We start from the raw sequence: 22,527 nt of genomic DNA, 5'->3' as shown, positions 1-22,527 counted from the left end.
AGCGCGAGATTTTAATCGTCGTATTTTAGGCACGATTTCAAATGATTTGTTAACGCGTGAAGTGTGGTTTTGAAAAAATTAAGAGTCAGTTGAGTTTTGAATTTCAGAGAGAGAGTTGACGTGTAAAGAATTAAGTTAACAAAAAAAGAGTTATCAGCAATTTAGCTTGTGTTACCCACTTATTTTAAATAACCAGTTTTTAAAAAATACTGGCTCCGTTGAATTATACGTTTGAAGATTGTAAATTGAAATTAATGGATTCCAGTATATCTACAGTGTCAGATATTCTAAATAAAATGTTTTTAAAGAACTTCAATGTCTATCTTACTGAAGCTAGCCGTTCAAGTACATATCTGTTATTCAAGAAAATTTTACATAATGAACTGTTAATTTTACACTCGCGATGTGTGTAATAATACAGCTGCAAATATTCCTGAACCATTTTACAATGCCCTTCTGTACATTTTGGAAGACCAACCAATTTTTATAGAATACAGGCCATTTATGTACTTATGTCCCTGTATAAAATGAAGGATAATAGTAATTATCACAGCATTATTCTGTGCAAGTAATATACAGACGACAATAAAAAACTTTGCATTAAGTCTATCAATTTTATTACCTCTCCGAGGGGACTATGTCCTCTAGGAGGGGTTATACAATTACCGTGTCTGTCTGGGTGTCTATGTGTGTGTCCTGCAAACGCGTTCGCAGTTTCGGTGCAAAGTGTATTCACTGCGTACGCAGTTTCTCGAAGGGTTGGCAAAACCACCGGGTGACGGTGAGCGTTAACGGATTAATTTGCGATTGGGTTTGGTTTGGATGGTTTTTTTCGTTAACGCTCACCGTCACGACGGTTTTAACGCAGTTTGATTGTTGAAATGTATATGTGTAGGGCGTGAATGTGGAGTTTGTGTAATGACGGTTGTGGGTGTTGAGTTGATTGTGTTTGTGTTTATTGAGTCTGTTGTGTTTGTTATGTTTGTGTTTGTTGTGTTTGTACGGGCGTTTCCTCTTCAACTTCTTCTGATTGACTTTTGGGACGGACCGAGTGCTGAGTGTTATGGCAACCTCTCAACGTCCAATGGTAGGGTTTCCACCAATTGTTCGCGGTATTCGTCTTAGTATCAATTTTCAATTTCTTGGCGCTGGCCGGGAATCGAACCCGGGTCTGCTGCGTGCAAGAAATTTACTCTTACCACTTAGCCCCCCTACGCGTACGGTGTTTTTAGAAGTTATAACGTAAGGTACTATAATTTGTTCTACATCATTTTAAATATTTATCAATTATATTACTCTTATATTTCATTAAATATTTATAAATTATATTACTCTTATATTTCATTAAATATTTATAAATTATATTACTCTTATATTTCATTAAATATTTATAAATTATATTACTCTTATATTTCATTAAATATTTATAAATTATATTACTCTTATATTTCTTTAAATATTTATAAATTATATTAATCTTATATTTAATTAAATATTTATAAATTATATTCATCCTATATTTAATTAAATATTTATAAATTATATTCATCCTATATTTAATTAAATATTTATAAATTATAATAATCTTATATTTAGTTAAATAATTTAGAAATTTAATGTAAAAGTTGATCGTGATCAAGAATTGAACTCGGGTCGCATTGTTACCACGCGGATAGTTCACCGCCGAGCCATTGACTTCCTTAGGAAATTGTTAAAGTAAAGGAGCCATTATGATAAGGCGGGTTTTTTTACTAAACGGATGAATACAATATCTGTAGATATTTTTTATTGAACTTTTTTTTTGTGAACTTGTTTTTATTTCGTCGGGAATTGAACCGGGGGCGCGGTTTTAGGACTTCGATTCGTTGCCGCTGTTTTTTTTGATTCGTTGCCGCTGTGTTATTGTTTCCTTTTACGTTGTGTTATAAATCTGTAATATATTATTCAATTACGGTTTTTAAACTGTTTAATTGTCAGTAGGTTATTTATTATTATTATATTTTTTCGGACACGCTTTTTTGTTGTATTTTTTAACTGATCGAGATTACGTTCTTTTTTTGTCTAATCTATGGTATTGTTGGTTTTTTCTGTCTTATATTTGTATCTACTATTTTTAAGTTTATTTCCTTTTTCCCGCAAAATCGTCCAGTCTTAGAGGAACCTTTAAGAGCGTAAGTCATGCCCATAAGCTTATCCGGTTTCATTATAATATCGTAAAAATTCGTATTTGTGAATGGTAAGGTGTTGCACTTCTTGATATTATATTTTCTATTGCTTGATTTCTAAGTATTTGAAATAATTTATTGCTTGACTGCGTTATAATATGTTTCTATGAAATATATTGATTCTGAAGTCTGATTGCTTGACTGCTTTATAATATTTTTCTATTCGTTATTTTTTATTTTTTGATACTCTAATATTTTCAACTGGATATAGTATAACGTTACTTCTGCGTATTTTGAATGTGCGTGACGCGGAGGGTATTTTCACGGTTTATTAGGATCAATTTTTATCATAAATATCTTTTGTTTTAATTTTTTTTTTCTTTTTTTCAGTCGTATATTTTTATCGAGTTGTATACATCGTGCACTGGTTTTTAACTGGGTCGTCATTACTTCGTAATTTATTTTAAACGTTTTCTCGACGGATTAAGATGTTTAATGCAGTTCATCAATTGGGTTCGTTTGTTTTATTTATAAAGAGCCCCAACTATTCCGTTTACGGTAATTTACTGATATTCAAGCTGTTGTTTAGTCAAGTGGCTTTCTGTGCTTTGTGAATGGTAAGTTTTTTATTTGTATTTCAATTTATTGAACGTGTATCTGGTATTCTTAATCTTATATTGTGTAGTATAAGTCTTGTTATTTGGTAGTATAATAATTTATACGGATAGTTTTCTATAAAACATAAGCACATTCAACTTTTCCGCGATATAGTATTGTCCAAACACCATTCTAGTAGTAGTGTGTGCTCGCAAGATCCTCCGCATTATCTGTATCCCATGCAGGGGCCTGGGATAACAGGAGCAATTACGCAACTACGGTTTAAAGTGTTGATATCTTGTTGTTTAAGTATTAATTGTTAAGGTTCAACTCTAGCTTTCCTGGGAAAGATATTCGTAAATGGCGGAGTGGTTAGCACCTTCACCTCGCAGCGAGGGAAGTTAGGTTCGATCCCAGCTGCTTGTTGCACTGGGTGAAAACTCGGAACAACTCCTTTGGCGTTGAGTTTGCAAGTTCTCTCCCTTTGGTTAAAGTGGTTTATCCCAGAGCTCTTCCGTTTCCCTTCCCATAACAATTTGTAGAGGTTAACAGCTATAGTAAATGTAGGGAGCTGTTGGCTTGCGTGGCATGAAGGGCTTGCCACCACTCTCCTAGGCACTCTAACCCGGCCACCTGAATTAATGGCTTGAAAAGTCGCTTGATGACTTATGCCTAAGGTTGTGCCTTGTGTATTAGCCTAGTTGACTATTATTATTATTAAAAAAATTGAGATTTGAAAATTGTTAGTCTTTGAGTGTCAGATATCACAGTGATCGTCTTCGCTAGCAAAATTTCAAACCTTAAAAAGAGGGTAAAATTGTTATTAAAGTGTAGAATATTTCCGCGAAAAATAAAAATAATCATGATCTTGGACCTACTTGTATGTAAAAATTTTGTCTAAAATTAAGTGTATAAAAATTGTCTTTATAATCTTTAGTTTAATTATTTCGAATTTCTAATACGTATTAATTTGTAATTTTTAATAATTTTGCTTGTATTTAGTGCATTGATTTACTCTTTGTTTTGTATGCTTTATAATAATAACGAATTGGGAATTTCCTCGGCCCTACCAAAAATTCAGTGTTTGATTGGCAGGCGAGTTACGGTGGCGACTTGCTGCCGACCTACGTCATGGGAAAAACCCCAAGAAGGGAGTACCGGCCAATATCCGGGGCAAATTTTTAGGATAACCCAAAAAGAGGGACTAATGGAAAAATTTGTATTTTTGTATTTTTATTTTTTTCTCAGTTGAAAATAGATTCGAGAAGGAAGAAATTAGGCTGGTCTGCAAATCAGGTAAAATAAAAGTTTTAAAGTTTTGATTTAAAATTGTTATTATTTTTAGTCAATTTATAATTAAAAATATGTCCGTCGTTAACATGAAACAGGGAAATTTGGAACAGTTTTTCAGTCGGCCACTTCGGATTAAAAAAAAATAGAAATAGCTCTCCCACAAGATTTGGGGAAGTTGAAAGAAATATTAAAGAGCGTCCCCACATCAAGGGTTTTTCAAAGATAAGTTTTTTATTCATAAAATTGGGTCTCAAATAAAGATCTTTATGAAAGTTATTTTATGGATCTTAAATGGATTTTATAATTAGTCAAATGTTTTCCACTTTCGTGTATTTGTTCACTATAGAATATAAAATTGCCAATCCCGCGTTTAAATTTACTTGGTACCGAATAATATCCCTAGCTGTAATTTGTTAATTTTAATGATTTTATTAAATAGCTTTTGAAATAGTAAAATTAAGTTAATTATCATTGTCTTTACTCGGGTATTTTAAATAACAGAGTTGCTGTTGGGCTTTAGAGAGCCAGGTGCGTGCGTAACTTTACGGAAATCATAAAACTATTGACTTTTAAAATCGCTTGTAAAAGCAGTTTCTAGCAAAAGTTAATTTCCGTCAGTTAATCAAATACAGCCAAATAAACAAGAGTTATTACCGGTTTTAAACTCCGTGAAATTCAAGAGAATCAAGATTTTATTTCACTGGCTGAAAATATAGGTATAAGTTGGTCAAATTTATCTATACTCTACAAATTTCTCTGAGGACGGGCATCAACCAACCGTCGACAAAAACAAGCGTAATTATTAACGGTATTTTCTGCTAAATGAAACGAAATTGACGCTTTCTTAAGTGTGGTGCAAAGGCATTAATCTAGTCAGAATCGTTGTTTGGTAATATGAAGTTATAGCTACATGTACGGGTTGCTTATGCCAGCAGTCGAGGGGCAGGTCACTTCCATTTTGGGTGCGTCTTAATAATAGTAAAATGATTCAATCAGGGAAATCGTGATAAAATCAGGGAAATCAAGATTAAAAAATTTAATTGAGATTATAAAATCTAATCACGATTTAATCAATATAATTTAAACGTGATTTAATTATTCTAAACATGATCTAATCTTTTAAATCAGGATTTAATCATTTTAATCAGATTTAATCATTTCAATCAAATTTAATCATTCAATCATGATTAAATCAGATGTAAACATGCTAACCATGATTTAACGTGATTCAAGCAAATTTTGTAGTCATGATCTAATCATTTTAATCCGATTTAATCAGATTTAAACATGATTTAATCAGATTTAAACATGATTTAATCAGATTTAAACATGATTTAATCAGATTTAAACATGATTTAATCAGATTTAAACATGATTTAATCAGATTTAAACATGATTTAATCAGATTTAAACATGATTTAATCTGATTTAAACATGCTAACCATGATTTAACGTGATTCAAGCAAATTTTGTAGTCATGATCTAATCATTTTAATCCGATTTAATCAGATTTAAACATGATTTAATCAGATTTAAACATGATTTAATCAGATTTAAACATGATTTAATCAGATTTAAACATGATTTAATCAGATTTAAACATGATTTAATCAGATTTAAACATGATTTAATCAGATTTAAACATGATTTAATCAGATTTAAACATGATTTAATCAGATTTAATCATTTCAATCAAATTTAATCATTCAATCATGATTAAATCAGATGTAAACATGCTAACCATGATTTAACGTGATTCAAGCAAATTTTGTAGTCATGATCTAATCATTTTAATCCGATTTAATCAGATTTAAACATGATTTAATCAGATTTAAACATGATTTAATCAGATTTAAACATGATTTAATCAGATTTAAACATGATTTAATCAGATTTAAACATGATTTAATCAGATTTAAACATGATTTAATCAGATTTAATCATTTCAATCAAATTTAATCATTTCAATCAAATTTAATCATTCAATCATGATTAAATCAGATGTAAACATGCTAACCATGATTTAACGTGATTCAAGCAAATTTTGTAGTCATGATCTAATCATTTTAATCCGATTTAATCAGATTTAAACATGATTTAATCAGATTTAAACATGATTTAATCAGATTTAAACATGATTTAATCTGATTTAAACATGATTTAATCAGATTTAAACATGATTTAATCATATTTAAACATGATTTAATCAGATTTAAACATGATTTAATCAGATTTAAAAATTCTAAACACGATTTAAAGTGATGTAATCAACATAATATTGATTAAATCGAATGTAATCAAAGTAATCACTGTTAAATTGGATTTCATCTTTCGAGGGGTGGGTCGTTAATCAAGGAAGTGATCTGCCCCTCGCCAGCAGGTTACCTTTCACTTTCGTGATTCTTTGCTGCTCTTGTAATTTTGGAACTATATCTGTTTAGTTTGGTGAAGGCCTTTAAGAGTTTTGTGACTCAAAATAACCACCTTAATAAAGTGGTGATGTGTATTAACATCTCACACATTAATTTAGGCAAAACATAACATTATATTACTACACTGTATTTAATCTATTGATATGTTTGTAGCTAAAAAGCTTGAGATAATATGACGGGCATGCCGAAATATTGTGTTCTTTTCTATTTAATTGAATATATTTGATTGAAAAAGAGTTTTTATAATTAAAGAAATGAAGGAAAAATCTTCAAAAAGTATACATGCTATAATATAAGTACGAAATATAGTAAAAAAGAAAAACCAATTTACATCAATATAATAAGAACATGATTTAAAGATATCATTATGTTTGCTGCCAAAAACTTAAGTGATAGATTTTACAGGAATATTTTACATTCTTTAGACCAAAATTAATCATAAATTTGAATTACATTAAAACATGCAAAATATTTCAGTTTATTTTATGACTAGGGTTAATCGTCATAATCATCAAGTCACGATATGGCCAAACAATCCTTTATTTGACGGTTTCCATTTTCTCGCCTTATTAAGGGGATATGATCTTAGATTTAATTTAATTGTTATTATTCAATTTCGTTCGTATTAAGCGTAATAATTATCAAAAAGTTATTTGAAAAAAATTCATCTCGGATGCTTACAAAAATCATACGTTTATGTCATTAAATATTTCAATTGCATATGGTACTATTTGTAAACTGAAATATAATAATAAACACACATTGATTGTTTCTTTCACAGATTTGAGCTGATAAATCAAAACACTTAAGAAAATGACATTAAAAATTCTGTATGAAGAGGTGGGTTAATCACGGTTTATAATTTGTAATAACCTTGTTGATTTACAATTAACAAACTAATTTAATTTAAGAAAATATCTAGCAAATTTAGCAATTTGAATTAGCTCTCCGTGAAAATCTTAAGATAACTAAATATGATATTATTTCTGTTAGGCAAATAATCGTTTTATGAAGAAAATCTTTTTTTTATCCACCGTTTCCACTTTTCAAAGCGCCAAAAGTATTTTTTTCGATGCCGTTTCTCTCAGAAGAAAATCACTTATTTCCTAGGAAAAGAAAGTGGTAGCCAGGAAGATATAAAAAATATCGAAGGTTATTCGGTTGTTCCTCCCACAGAGCCACACTTCACTATTTAAAGGGGCTGGAAAGTGGGGTTTTGAAATCGTCTAGTGACTTGGTATCTCCAAAAAAAAATCCGGACCCTGGTTTATTTCCTTTTTTACCCGCTTGAGGAATTTGGCTCTGACGGAGATGTTTTGAAAATAGTGAGGAGCGACCCGAGAGAGACTAGTGACAGGTATTCATACGCGAACTAAGATATTCGGGCCTTCGTGGACGTGGTTTTGGTTCTAGTATTTTAATATTTATTTAATTATAATGAAGTTAATGAATGAGTTTAATTCAAATAAAAAAAGGAAACGTGATGATACGAATATATCTCTTGTTGGTGAATTAGATATGTGGAAAAAGGTAAAAGAACTGTGGTGTAGTACTAAGGTTTATCAAAATGCTCCAGTGAAACTAAGGCCCTGAGAAATTGGCTTCTATTCATTTACCGTCTTTTTACAAAATTCGATGAAACTCGCAAATAATAATTAAAAAAATTAAGAACACTCTACTACCAAAAGAAGTTATCTCTCAAATGAATTTTTCGTTAAACATTTTTTGTTCACTAAACTAAATCTCAATAAAGATTAATGACATTTTTAAACTTCCTACGAGCTCAGCTAACACTAACCAAGACCACGCTGGATTTCGTCATACAAAAATCCCATCACGCGAGCTTGAGAAAACGTAGTTCTACGCGCCAAATTTCGTTAATGACGTCACGGATGACGTTTTTCAAAACCCCACTTTCCAGCCCCTTTAAACCAAAGAAAAAAAAACTTTATTGATTTAAATTGGTAATGCTCAGAGTAAATGAGAGATATTTTCGAATGTGTCAAGCGCGACGTTCTACTTCATTTATAATTAGGGGTGTTTTGGCAGAACAGTAGCACACTAGAGATTTACCAATTGAACTCTTTAATTACAGAAATGTTTAATAAAAATTGCGCACCGATATTAATAAAAACATATTTCTTAAATTCTTTGCCAATAAATGATGCAGTGTTAACAGAAGTAAATGAAGCGAAGTTATCAGACTGCTATAGTCCCCGTGTTGGAGGCGTTTTCCTTATGAAGTTACATTTTGACCTCGAATTTGAAATTTTTTTATTATGAAACCATTTTTTAAACATAGAAATAGCTATACCAACCATTCCCAAGTGCCATTTATCACGTTGGAAATAAGCTTTTATTTGACTTGATTTTCTCATCATTTTCATAAGGAAAACGCCCTCCGATTCTGAGCGCTATTTCGATAACTTCGGTTCCTTTACTTATGGTATAGAGAAATATCAGTCGTTTGCTGTAAAGTTTTGTAATCGTTGTGGCACCTACTAAATGATCGGGAAATGTATTACGAACAATATCCAAACATATAACTTACAATATTTAATTAAACAAATAACTTTCAATATTTCATTAAACAAATAACTTTCAATATTTCACTAAGCAAATAACTTACAATATTTTATTAAACAAATAACTTACAATATTTCATTAAACAAATAACTTACAATATTTCATTAAACAAATAACTTACAATATTTCATTTCACAAATAACTTACAATATTTTATTAAACAAATTTAAATGGCAATGCGGTCCATATTGTCTCGGGTGCAAATAGTTGGGGCGGAACGCCATGGAGACGACGAGCGGGAACCCTCGGGGTCGGGGGACGGGCTGCGTCGATGATCCGGGGTGTACCCTTCACACGCGGGTCACGGCAGTATGAAGCTAGGTGATCGGTGCGTTCGCGGGTGAAGCAGGCTGGGTATGATGAAGGTCGGCGGGACTGGCGAACTTCTTGGCGGAGAGCGGTCACCTCCTCGCGGAGAGATTTAACTTCCTTAAGCAGGTCGTGGTACGAAATGTTTTCGTGACCGGAGCTGTAGTTGTGAAGGAGGGCGGGGCTCGTGACAGTCGGGGTGTTCATGTTCAGAGCAGTTGTGAAGAGATCAACTAAGCGAGATTCGTTTACGGAAGAATCTGGCATCAGCACTGTTGAGATTAATCTAAGTTTATCCAGAAAATACGTAGATGAGTTTGGACAAGTTAAGATAAGTCTTTCTCGGAGGTGGGGTAGCTAACCACTCAAAAGGTGATTTACTTTCTCACTTTCTGCCATAGCGGGATTGGCTAATGAGCACAACGAGAGCGTGGAGCGATAGTAAGAAACAAGGTCCTGTCCGGGAGTCTGTTTGCGCGTCATTACCTCGTTGAAAATGGCCATTCCGGAGCGGGCAAATTCGGCTTGTAAATCTGTTTTCCATCGATACGTAGGAAGGTGGTAGCAAGCCCTGCATGCCACGAGATCGAGCCAACAGCTCCCTACACTAACTATTACCGTTAACCTAGACAAGTTCTTATGGAAGGGGAAACCCCTTAAACCAGTGGGGAGGGAACTTGCAAACTCAACGCTGAAGGAGTTGTTCCGAGTTTTTACCCAGTGCCACAAGTTGGGATCGAACCCGGCTCCTCTTGCTGCGAGGCGAAAGTGCTAACCACTCCGCCATCGCACCTTTAATTAATTGATTAGTTAATCATTGGAAAGGCATAAAAGAGTTAAATGCTTTTAAATAAAGAAGGTGTTATTAAAATACACACAAAGAAGAAAACGTTAAATTGTTTTTTATTGATACCGTAGCAAAATTGATTTTAAACATTTCTGGGGATGACAAAATACTGTAGCTAGACACGCAAGCCGTAATTAATTCTCGGTCTCTTTACCTTATTTTTGTGTTATTTATCATTTTCGATTTTCTCGTTAGATTCCTTTTTTATTGGAATTCGACGCCACGGCTAACAGATTTGTATCGTCTACGTTTGAAGAACCCTTAGGTTTTTCTGATATGTTCAATAAACTTATAAAAGAAATTAATATGAGGTATGCCAAAAGTTAAATATTGATTTTAGATTATTATTCATTGTTATAACCAAATTTAGTATTGAAGCGATACCCGTTGATTTTGACACTTATCACTGGAATCACTACAACGATATCGCTCGAAATAATGTGAGTTGTAATACATTAGAAACAAACAGTTTTTTCAATGCGTTGCATTGAGAATTATTATCACCGTTAATTTCGACAATACCGAGTTGAAAGAACTGAAAAGCTTAAGCTAAACTACACTTTGCCAATTGATACTGAATGAAAATGAAACTTTTCAGGAATTCGTCGTTTACTTTTCACCGGTTTTGCATGGCAACCCAGCAGTCAGTACGAATTTTTGGTCATATTCCGCAGCCATAACAGACAGTCCGGTTAGGATATTGTCAGGACGCCCACAAAGTTTCATTGTCAATTTGTGGGCCATCACATCTATATTTCCGATAAATGTAAGAACTAGTTTGTCATAAATCAGAGTAACTTCTGAACCCTCATGCGATTATTAAAATATTTTTACCGGGTTGCTGAAGTTAAGAAATAAGAGGTGAAGGCTAAACATGACCCCCAGAAAAAACAATCAGTGATAACAGAGAAGAAAATCGAAACAAAATTATAATTTTTCGTGTACACCTAGGACTAATCTGCTTAATTGATGTAACGAAACCTCTGAGAAATATAAGTGCTTTGGCTCAGGAAAATATACATAACGGAATATAAAGATAGCGCAAAGTTGTCACAAGGAGCATCCAAATTTTAGCAAATAGAACTGCTGTATCTTCTTATATGACTCTCTTTGCTGCTAGAGAGATATTTAAAAGCGATTTTAACCTGATCCGGCATGCACTTTCATTAATTGTACTTTTTAAAGTATATTTTATTTTAAATCAAGGTTTTACTTTTGGAGATTTGTATAATTCTGGTCTCGGCGATGATAGTTCATTTGTCAGTTACCCATTCTAAAAAGCGAACGATTTCACTGGCAGAAAATTCAAAACGTTTCTGCAAAACATTGGCCATGTGGATTTACATGTTATTTTTTCAAAGTAAATATAAAAACTTTGATTTCTTAAAGTTCTTTGTTGAAAATAGTGTAAAGAGGCTTTTGAGGGTGATGCTTACAAAAGAGTACAACAGGATCAATTTCAATCACGTGAAGTAGCTTTACTTTTACTCCGATACAAATGTTTGAAATTTTTTATGTATTTCCATTTTGCTCTTATTTATACTCTAAAGGGGGGGAAATATATCGTTACCAAAGATACGAAAATTTATCGTTACCAAAAATTCAACGCAGTAGTAATTGAAATAGGCATACAAGTAGCTACGTAGTAGACAAATTATTTGAAACCGAAGCAAACCTAGTAAAACTGTTATTTTTTTATTCTTCGTAAAAACGTTGTGTCGCACGCGTCGCGAAGCGCGCCCATAATTCTTTTTTATTTCGATAATTAGCCTAATATTATGATTGAAAATATCGGGTTTGAAAACTTCTACGTGTAAACAGAATTCCTCTAATTCAATTCCTTCTACTGGAGGAATAAAACTACAGCTTCGATTTGCTCGCTCTACGAAGGATAAAAAATCGAGCAAAATCTCTGGAGTTTGGGGAGTGAAAAAGGTCAGTTTCGGACTCAAAATTAGTTCACTTAGGCTAAGAAATTTCTTTCGACAATAACATTTTTGGAAAGAGAACTCCCAGGGTTTCAAAACAAATTAAGCCCTCATTCGTCCGATGTTTTTATTATTGACTTTTCGTGAAAAATTTTAAAATAAGTACCAGTGCTTGTGTTCGAAGTGTTTTAGGATGATAGTTAGTTTTCTTTCTGATCATTCTATCCTGATTTTAATTTAAAATAAACTTGTAGGTAGCACTAACACTCCAAGGCGTGGAATAGGAAAAGTGGTTTTTGGATTATGGTGCGTGTATAAAATTCTTAGCCTCAGCTATTTGCAATCGTCTTTCGTAGAAGAAACCACCCGCCAAGGAAAACCGGAACGTATTAATAAAATCAATGATATTGTTAAGTATCCAAATTTGAAAACCATCATGTTTCCCGATGTACTACCGAATTTTGTGGTAAGAGTATCTTAAAATTATAATAATAAGCTAGGTTTTTATGCAAGACACCACCCGAGGACCGAGTCATCAGCTGACGACTTTAAGCGATTTCAAATGGATAGGAGGGTAGTTTCAAGCCCTGCTAGCTTACTATTAACGTTTAACTTGGCAAATTTTAAGGAAAGCGGATACAGAAGAACTCACAAGGAGACGACCCGAGGTGATAATCACCGATTGTGTTCAAACTCGGTTATAGTGTACACCTCCATGTACCTTAAAAAAACCGATTTATGTTAATTATTATATTTAAGAAAATTTAATGTTAATTTTCATCTTCTATTAATTTTTTACTATTTTTATTGAGATTTAAAAAAACATATTTCTGATAGTTTACTAATTAAAAATCAAACATCTTGCACTATAATTTAAGTTAAAATTTTAATTTATGTTACTAATTTAATTTTACTTGGTTTTACTTTGTTGTATTTAATTTACTTCATGTATATTAATATTTTAATTTTATTTACTTATAACTTTTAATTTTACTATCGCTAAAGAGTACGCAAACAGACATGTTTAGTATACTAGGGTCAGCAATTTACGGATAGAATGACACGTAGCTTCTATTGTTATTTGATTGGAGGTTTTTTTCTAGTTCCCAAAAAATATTTGACAAGAAACCAGTTTAAAAGTGCAAAATTTCTCGGTACTAGTTTAAATATTGCACCACAAAAAACACCTGGTCCGGCGATGGCCACTCGAAAGAAAAATATTTCCTGGAACTTCGAAAGACGTACTTTGCCCCGTGGGGAAAAGCTATATTTCCATGTTGGTTTTGTATTCCAATTATCGGATGCACCCTTTGCATAAAACTTTAAACTTGTTGACATCTATTATTCCGTAACTCGTCCAATAGTTCAAATAATTGAAATAAAAAGGCCGATTAGCTCGTGAAATTTTTTACAAGCCAGATTTTATGGTTCTTTGAGTTTAAAAAAGGAAAAGCCAATAAACTGGGATATATGCTTTTTGTGCCAAAAGATAATCGTTGAAAAATTAACGAAAAGGTGATTTTGTAAATAGATGTCGTTTGGATGAATCAGGAATTTTTTATTATCAAAAAGCACAAAATTCCATAAATCGTGTAGCCTTAAATTCAACAAAAAAGAGCTGACAAGAGCCGTTAAGCGAGCGTATAAGGATGAGGGAGCATCATGTCCTTAACCAAAAAAAATCACCAGAACCACTCGCCCAGTAAAAGATATTAAAGTTGCAAAGTGTCTTTTCTCAATGAACACGAATCTCCTGGAAAACCATTGCACGAAGCGACAACCTTTGAGCATGACCAAAAAGAAAGATATTGCGCTTTAGCTTTAGAAGATCAACCATTATAATAGCCAAATTAAGTCATGGGGATATGATGGCCACTGAAGCAAAATATCACAGGCTTTGTCTGACACATCTATATAACCGGGAAAGAGGGATATCTAAAACCATCAGAGAAGAAGCTACCGACATTTTCCACAAAACAGCAGAGTGTTTTAGTACTCAGCGAGTTAAAAAAACTTTACGATGAGCGAGGTGGTACTTTCGATATACATTCAACACGGCTTAAAAACAAAATCATAAGGTTTTTCCCCCCATTTCAAGCTCAACGAGAAGGAAGAGAAACTCTGTTTTCCGCTAAGGAAAACATGGGAAAATCTCTGAAGTTCGGGTGTCTTCTTTATCTTATCAGGTGCCGTAAGCATCGTGCGAAGAGACATTAAATAAGACAACTACGTCCTTCAACGGCAAATTTTACGAAAATTGTCAAAAGTAACACTCATCACAATGATAATACTTTTTCTCATCCCTGTCTCACCGCATCTCAATTAGTTGCCTTTAACACTTCCTTAAAACAGCGTTCATCAAGTGTTGCAAGGCACAGCGAAGAAAATCAAGTTCCCCTACCGCTGTTCTTGGCCACGATGAGTGGTTATTTACTTATTTCTACGACTGAATTCAAGTCCATCAATATACATTAAGTCCTTCGGTACTTCGCATGTACATCGCTTACAACTTTACGAAAATGAATGTTCATAGGTATACTTACAAGGAGAAGTGTAACCCACCGATTTTGCTCAAACTCGGGAGATTGGTAGACGTTAATGTATGATGAAGTGGGGTGGCTGAGTGGTTAGCACTTTAGCCTCGTAGCAAGAGGAGCCGGGTTCGATCCCAGCTAGTGGCACTGGGTGAAAATCCGGAACTACTCCTTCTGCGTAGAGTTTGTAAGTTATCTCCCCCCTGTTTAAAGGGGTTTTCCACCGAGATCTTCGGTTTCCCCTTCCCATTTAAACTTGCTGAGGTTAACGGTAATAGTTAGTGTAGGGAGCTGTTGGCTCGCGTGGCATGAAGGGCTTGCCACCACCCTCCTACGCATTGTAATCCGGCCATCTGTTACTTGATCACGCACAAGCAACATTGCTTATGTGGTCGAAGGTGGTGCCTTGGGTATTAGCTCTATTTAAAAAAAATCCTAAAGGGAATTTATTCAATAGACAACCGTTTTGCCATGGCAACCAAAAATCTTTTTCACAATACAAAATTTTACATTTTCCCATTGAAAATAACATGTGATTTTGACCTCAAATTAATCAAAAGTTGATCAATTTGCTGTTTTTATTGTCAATCGTTATTTATTTTTTATTTTTTTTTTGACATTTTCAAAATTTTGAAATTTGTTCAAATTTTTCACAGGGGGGGGGGGGGGCTAGGAATCGGTCAGAATCCCATGTTATTTTCAATGGGAAAATTTCCGATTTTGTTGTCAAAATCATTTTTCGTTGCCATGGCAAAACGGTTGCCCATTGAATAAATTCCCTTTAGGATTTTTCATGCTACATGATGGTCTACCAATCCTTCGAGTTTGAACAAAATCGGTCTGTTACACTTCGGGATGTCTCCTTGTTAGTAAAGTAAGTTTAAGTAGAGATCGGCGTAACAGATAAATTAACTGGGAAAATTTCAATTAATCATAACAATTGCGGTTAACGGGTTATCCATGGATATTATTCATGGATAGAAACGATTTATTATGGGAAAAAGCCAAAAATAACTGATTATTTGTTGGATAATTTTTGTTTATGGATATTATCCAAAAAAACGGTTAATTTTTATCCAAACACCGACCTCTAAGTTTAAGAACCATTTATTTGTCAAGATAACATTAAACAAACAATTTGGATATAGTAGCGCTTACCAATAATTAAAACTAAAAAATACACTACTGTCGCAGAAAAGTGACTCGTGCCTTTGAAAGGAATAAAAAAGCAGTGTCAATAAGCGAATCACTCGCATTGAATATTGAAAAATTAATAAATAAATAAATTATTTCGCAAACAGATTACAGAATTTTTTGATAATTAATAATTTGGAGGCCTATATATTAAATTTTGGAGGCCCCTTAAGACGACCTTTGGAGGACCCTACCAAATTTCAAGTAGGCCCAGGCCTACCCCGGCCTGTTGCTGGTGCCGCTACTGCTACGATCGTGTACTACAATGCTCCACTGATCTCGGAAATGCAGCTGTAAATCATTTTCAAAACCTAGGGGTTGTATGACCTCAATCCTTGAATATTGGAGTTTTCACGACTTCTGCAGTTGACAATATTGACCATAATCCCACCGCTACAAGCTCCCAATATTCTTACCACGGAACCGGGATATCCCTATTTCAACATCTGGAACCTGGAAACGTCGGTACACCGCAGAATTGTTTGGATCAAGTTGCATAAACATCTAAAAAAAGTCACGCTACCATTGGACTACACTGATGTACCACCAATTCCTGTAACGAAAAAACACTTGATAATACCAACAATTCCCGGCTTAGCTGATTACTTTAACCCAAACATATGATTAATACACCAAGCAATAGAAGAGGAGCTCGAATGGTTCAAAGAAAGCGACTGCAATTTTAAGCCCAGGTCAAGTACTCGTCATGGCTTGCGATGGCCTGAGAAGTATGGAGAATATGAGATTCGGAAATAAAGGCGACTAAATTTATTGTTTAGAAGAATTGTTGTCGGATGAAAAGGAGATAAATTTATCTCACGAATCCGAAATGTTTATTATTGATGGAGCGGCGATAGTAAACATGACAAAGCCAGGAACTGCCCAAACGTTTTTTGATTACGCTGTGGTTTTTTCTAAATACATAACAGCGCAGTTTAACAGTTCCGTTCGTCGCGTGGACGTTGTCTTTGACATATACTTAGAGAATAGCCTTAAAGCGGGGACGATAAAAAAGTGCGGCAAAGGCATTAAAATTAGAGTCGACGGGTGCAAAGATTTGCCAGAAAACTGGCAAAACTTTCCAAGGGATAACTTTTTAATTTCTTGGATAGTCACGCCGTCAAGTTTCCATATCATGGAGTTTTTTTATTTTACGAACGGTGAAGGTGTTCTTAGCTCCATCCAAGCTAATTTTGCAAGCCTTTCACCATGCACGCACGAGGAAGCCGACACCAGCATGTTTCTACAGGCGTTAGACGGAGCACAACCAGTGGAGTAGCTGAGAGTCCCCCCCCGCAAAAATCTCGATGGGGGCCCCCCTTTTCAATTTTGTTTATGGTGAGTAGGCCCCCCGCGCCGTGGGCCCTGCGGACCATCAGCTACGCCACTGAGCGCAACAAGGATACAAATGCATTCTGATTAGAACTGTGGACACCGATGTCTTGGCTCTAGGTATTAGTCTTGCGAATAAAATTCCTTGCGAGCGCTAGATTATGACGTTTGGCTCTGGAAAAGATTTCCGTTACATAGACGCCACAAGAATATCCAGAAAACTAGGCGCAGAAAAATCCAAAGCCTTGCCGGCTTTCCACGCACCAACAGGATGCGACACCACTTCATGTTTTAATGGAAAAGGAAAGAAAACAGCTTGGACAACATGGAAGGCGTTTCAAGAAGCTACTTCTGCATTTAAACAATTAGCGTTGTGTCCTCCTAGCCCGGTTCTTAAGAACGTTTTAACTATACATGTAATACAGATATTCGTAGTTTTAATGAACGATCGGTGTAGCTCTGATGAGACGGTAAACAAAGCTAGACATTTTGCGTGTTTCTTACCAAGCTGGTCATGTCTGGGGACAATCTCTAGTCAGGTAACCTATTTCACCGCAGCCATCAAGCTTTGGGTGGACCAAAGTCAACGTATCTAATGGCTGTACAGAATGGCAACCTCTGTGGATGCCTCTACCACCCGCCGGTGATGTCTGCAGAGAGATGATAAAATGCGGTTGCGTGAAAGGGTGCCGCGGTAATTGTAAATGCTTGAAAGCTAATCTACCAGACACTGATGTAAATGTGGAGGGTGTTAAAAATATTTTTGTGCATTATATAACTGTTTAACTTGAAAATATTATAAAACTAAATAAATAATTGAAAACCTTTTAAAATAAAAACAAACTAATTGAAAAAGAGCCAACATAATTATTGCTTCCGAGTTCTTTTTTATTTAACTAAAATTTCCTTAAATAAAATACTTATAATTAGTCTCAAATATATATAGAACTTTCATTAAAACGCGCATGATTTCATAATATAATATAACTAGCTAGTTGAGTAAATTGGGGTTTAGGAAACGGGAACAAAATGCACTTTACTGATCCGGCCGGTTTCCTATCAATCTTAGGAAACATGCTTCTTGGTATTTAAATAATGCGTCATAATAGACCACATTTTAAAGTAAAATTTCCTCAGCATTTTAATTTGGACTTTCGGCTATCGTTACTGCAATTGCTGGTCAAGAACAAGTAATCAGAATACTTTTGACCAGAGGGTTGCTTAAATTCATCTTCGTATATGCTATAGACTACACGCTAGAGGAATTGCTTTTCACCAAATGTGGATTCAATTCTTGATGTTTAATAATGCTGCGTCAAAGCATACAGATATTTTTAACCGTTATGATCCATTTTGAGAAGTGCCAATTGAGGAACTTACCATTGATTAAAATGGATCTGCTTGAAGTCTCCTTAAAGAAAATATAACCTTAGGTATTTGGTGTGGAACATCAACGTTTGCTGCTCTAACTGCTCTTGCCTTTGGCTTTCAAAATTTTTGGCGCCACTGAACAGGAAAATTTAAAAAATTTACGGGGTTTTCCATAACGATTGCTTTGCAGGTTATATTCCCTTTAACAGGAGCTGCGATTGGAGATATTTTATCCCAAAATGGTGATATGATAACAATATTTTATTCCATATCTATATCACTGTTTTACTATCGTAGCTAAGTGTAAATCATGTTCACCGGCAAGTTTCCTGGCAATGTACCAGGACTAAAGGAAACATTACTATCAAAGAATCAATAGATGAACTCGATAATATTAAAATGGGAAAATCTGTGGAAATTACCTATGAAGATATGATGTTCATAATAATGCACGAATTTGTTACTAACAGTGAAAGTGCTTATTTCGTTTCGAAAGAAATAGTTTATTATCAAGTTATTGAAAGCGTTTTTTCCAAAGGATTACCGTCAGTGTTTCAAGAGCAAATTAACTACAGGTATCTAAAATATCAAATATGTTAAGTGTTAAAATCAATTCTAGATTTAAAAAAACTATTTAAATCAGTGAAACATTTTCAAGGTTGAGAGTGGACAGAGTTCTTTATTGGCTTCATGGTTGAGAGTGGACATAGTTCTTTATTGGCTTCAGGGTTGAGAGTGGAAAGAGTTCTTTATTGGCTTCAGGGTTGATACTTTTTACGTCAGCACTGATTTTATTCAAATCTCTATTGGAATTAAAATGACAGATTATTTGACATTAAATAGAACGAAGGGGTATTGATTAATCTTAACGACTACCTCTGTAGCACACGGGAGTCGGTTACGGGTCGGTCTTGGGTTGAAAAGTCGGTGTTAAGTCCATGACCAAAAGCCGACTCTAAAAGTCTTAATCTTTTTCGATTAAAAAAAATATGTACGTTTTTCAGACTTTTCTTAGTCAGGGTGACGACCGAAATTGATAGTGCAATTCCCGACTTAAAAGAGACCTTACACTATTTTCTGATAATTGAGATTTTGGGCATCTTATGGGTTTCATGGACCCAAAACATTTCAAATAATACAGCGCTAACATTTTGAAAACGTATATAGATAAATGATTAAATAAATAAAATTTACTGTGCTAGCTGGTCTTATTTTGTTTACTTTTAAATAAAATTTATTGAAAAAGTTCTATGCAATGTCAAATTGCTTCACTTTAATCGTGTACAAGATAAAACGAGCTGGCGAACGCCGTGATCGAACAAATGACTAAAAATCTTTATCTCAGCTTTCAAATGTCTTATTTTTCTTTAATTCTTAAACATCACTCGTCTGGTTCTAACACCTTTAAGTAATTTTTGGGTCGAAAATAAGTCCTTTTACCAAGTCGGCCCATCGATGTTTCAGAGTACATACGACGTACATTTAGAGTCGGCAGAAGTCGAACATACGACCTCGGGCCGACCCTAAATCAAGTAGCACATTTTGACCATAAATAGTGCAGTGGGCCAACGTCCACCTGACGCCGTGAATAACGTCGGCCGACTCCGATTTGCTACAGGGGTAATGTTGACTAATATTGGCTAAAGGTGAATTTTTTGGGTGGTACAAGTTAAACATTTCTTTAGTTTACCAAAATGGACCAAACAACTTATTAAGATTCAATGCAGTTAAGCTTGCAAAGTTAATAATAAAGTGTTTTTTAGTATTAGTATCTAGTCTACCAACAGCTCCCTACTTGGGTTACGAAAAACAAAAGCTTTACAGTCTTTGGTCAGTTTTTAAAGAAATCTGTCGCGGTGCGAATCTAACATTTGTCCCGACACGAAACGTATATTTAAGGGTTTTGAGAGTCCGTAAAGTAATATCTTTATTCATCAACTTCTTTTTGAAGAGAGGTGGTGCTTTTAAAAATTCTGAAAATTTTCAAATATAAATAATTTGTATAATTTTTTTAAGAAAATATTTATTTGATATTTAAAATGATTAAAAAATCTTTAAAATTTACATAACGTGGTTCTACGCAAAGTGAAATTATTTCCGGTACTTAACAGTTTATATTTGCAATAATATCGGTTCTACAAAAGTGCTTCTTTTGAGGTACATTTTTGTATAATTAAACACTCAAATTTCATACGTCCAGATAGCAAACAGATTCGTAGTTCTTACATACACCGATTTTAGTTGTATATTAGGCAGGTTACAAATAAGCTTACTTCGGTGAAATATCGGGTGACCGTACGAAAATATTTTTAAAATTTATTTTATTAAATTACGTATAAGGTCCTGTAAGAGTAAAACATAATGGAAAAGCATATCAAAATACACGCCCTTAGTAACCCCTCTATGTAAATTCTTTTAGCTGGTCCCTAGCCACTAACGGCCAAGTTAGTTTTATAGATATGGTAATATTGAATTTAAACAAGGTAGTAGTCGTGTAGCTATAAGAAAAAAAATTTCAATTGTAACTTTTCTTTGTTCAGAGCAACTGATCCTTACTAAATATTTCATAACAGCTACTCATATAATATTTTTTTTCAGCATTGAACGATTTACGGAAAACGGAATTATTAACTTTCTTCGTACATTACTACATCGTCGAATTCCTTTTCTCCTTGCTCATGACACCATGGAAATTGAAGCTTTACCCCTGATAAAACTGTATTACATATACGCCTTTCTACTAGTCGGCTGGACTGCTTCAATTTTAATCTTTTCCCTTGAAATAGTCATTGCGTTTAAAAAAAACCTCATTTTTGTTAAGTTTGAAAACATCTCATATCACTGAATAGTAAATTGAAGCTGTAATATACATACGTGAACAGGGTGTTTCAAAAGGTTATGAAAAAAATTTAAGGAGTTTTAGTGGATGAGTTAAGAAGTGTCTGGAATTGCTCAGACTAGACATTTATCTCAAAAACTACAAGAGTTTGAGTTGCGAAACGTTTAGGGGAAATATTTAACCGTTTTTTGAAATAGCTTTTAGAATTATGTACGTAAATGTAAGAATTGGCTTAAATTGTTCTTTTTTTAAACAAATGGATATTTTATTCATCCAAATGGATATTTTATTCATCCAAATGTGCAGAATTTATAATACCGGTTTCAGCACGATGGGCCACCTCTCGAAACGAGCGTGCAATGATATCAGGAGTGAGAATTCAGAAGACTGCAATGATTCGTTGTCGCAAGACTTCAATGCTCGCCACAAGAGTCTCGTAAGCTCGTTCTTTGATGAACCCCACAAGAAAAAGTCCATCGGCGTTAGATCTGGAGACCTCAAAGGCCACTGAAACGGGGCCGTTTCGACCAATCCAACGCTGAAGGAAGTCGTTTTTCAGAGGCTCCACAACAGCTCAAGGTTGATGGGGTGGCGCACCGTCATGTCGGTATCATAGTCATCTGTAAGTGGTCTGCGGTTCGTCGTCTTAGCGCACCTGTTACTTCGCTCTGCAAAAGAGCCAAGTAATTTTGTCCATTAAGACGATTTGCAAGAAAAAATGGGCCGATAACTCAATCCCCGAACAAACCTGCAAAAACATTTAATTTAAATTTTCTGTTGAAAGGCCATTTCTTGCAAATTAACACTCGGCTGTCACCAGAAGATCATTGAGGAAATTTGGGTTCTCATCAGACATGATCATTAGTCAATTACAGAAATCATATCGACGTTACGTATCTCCTTCATGCAGAGCTTGGTGCAGTGTCACTCGAAAGTAATGATTGCGAACAGTGTTCCACACATAGTACCTTAAACAACCAAGATCGTCACTGGCGCTTTTAACGCTTGCTTGAGGATACGCAGTGCAGTTAACCAGAATGGCCTTTCCATGATAAAGTTTTGACGACCTGCTCCACGGAACCTGCATTGGATTGACGTTT

General features: G+C 34.4%; 1 protein-coding gene across 2 annotated transcripts; it reads left to right on the top strand.

Moving 5' to 3' along the window:
- The first annotated feature begins 2,828 nt into the window (after positions 1 to 2,828).
- Positions 2,829 to 13,019, top strand: LOC149957241 (uncharacterized). 2 transcript variants are annotated; one of them, XM_090164756.1, is made up of 7 exons: positions 2,829 to 4,058; positions 7,269 to 7,327; positions 10,425 to 10,540; positions 10,600 to 10,669; positions 10,828 to 10,995; positions 11,436 to 11,589; positions 12,412 to 13,019. In XM_090164756.1, the coding sequence occupies exons 2-7, from the start codon at positions 7,301 to 7,303 to the stop codon at positions 12,636 to 12,638; spliced, it is 762 nt and encodes a 253-aa protein (XP_090020882.1). In that variant the 5' UTR covers positions 2,829 to 4,058; positions 7,269 to 7,300; the 3' UTR covers positions 12,639 to 13,019. The 2 variants fall into 2 exon arrangements, with proteins under 2 accessions (XP_090020882.1, XP_090020883.1); XM_090164757.1 differs by lacking the exon at positions 12,412 to 13,019 and adding an exon at positions 11,999 to 12,334.
- Positions 13,020 to 22,527: the final 9,508 nt, after the last annotated feature.

The sequence above is a fragment of the Leiobunum rupestre genome, chromosome 2, assembly GCF_980474605.1.
Source record: "Leiobunum rupestre chromosome 2, qqLeiRupe1.1.hap1, whole genome shotgun sequence".
Taxonomy (NCBI): Eukaryota; Metazoa; Arthropoda; class Arachnida; order Opiliones; family Sclerosomatidae; genus Leiobunum; species Leiobunum rupestre.
This window is presented reverse-complemented; position numbering and strand designations above follow the sequence as displayed.

Bases quoted from the DNA above. Each gene is read 5' to 3' on its own strand.
- LOC149957241 (XM_090164756.1), top strand. From the start codon at position 7,301: ATGACATTAAAAATTCTGTATGAAGAG. The intron at 10,996-11,435 runs GTAAGAACTAGT...TTTTAAATCAAG, and splicing joins CATCTATATTTCCGATAAAT to GTTTTACTTTTGGAGATTTG. The intron at 11,590-12,411 runs GTAAATATAAAA...ATAAACTTGTAG, and splicing joins TTACATGTTATTTTTTCAAA to GTAGCACTAACACTCCAAGG.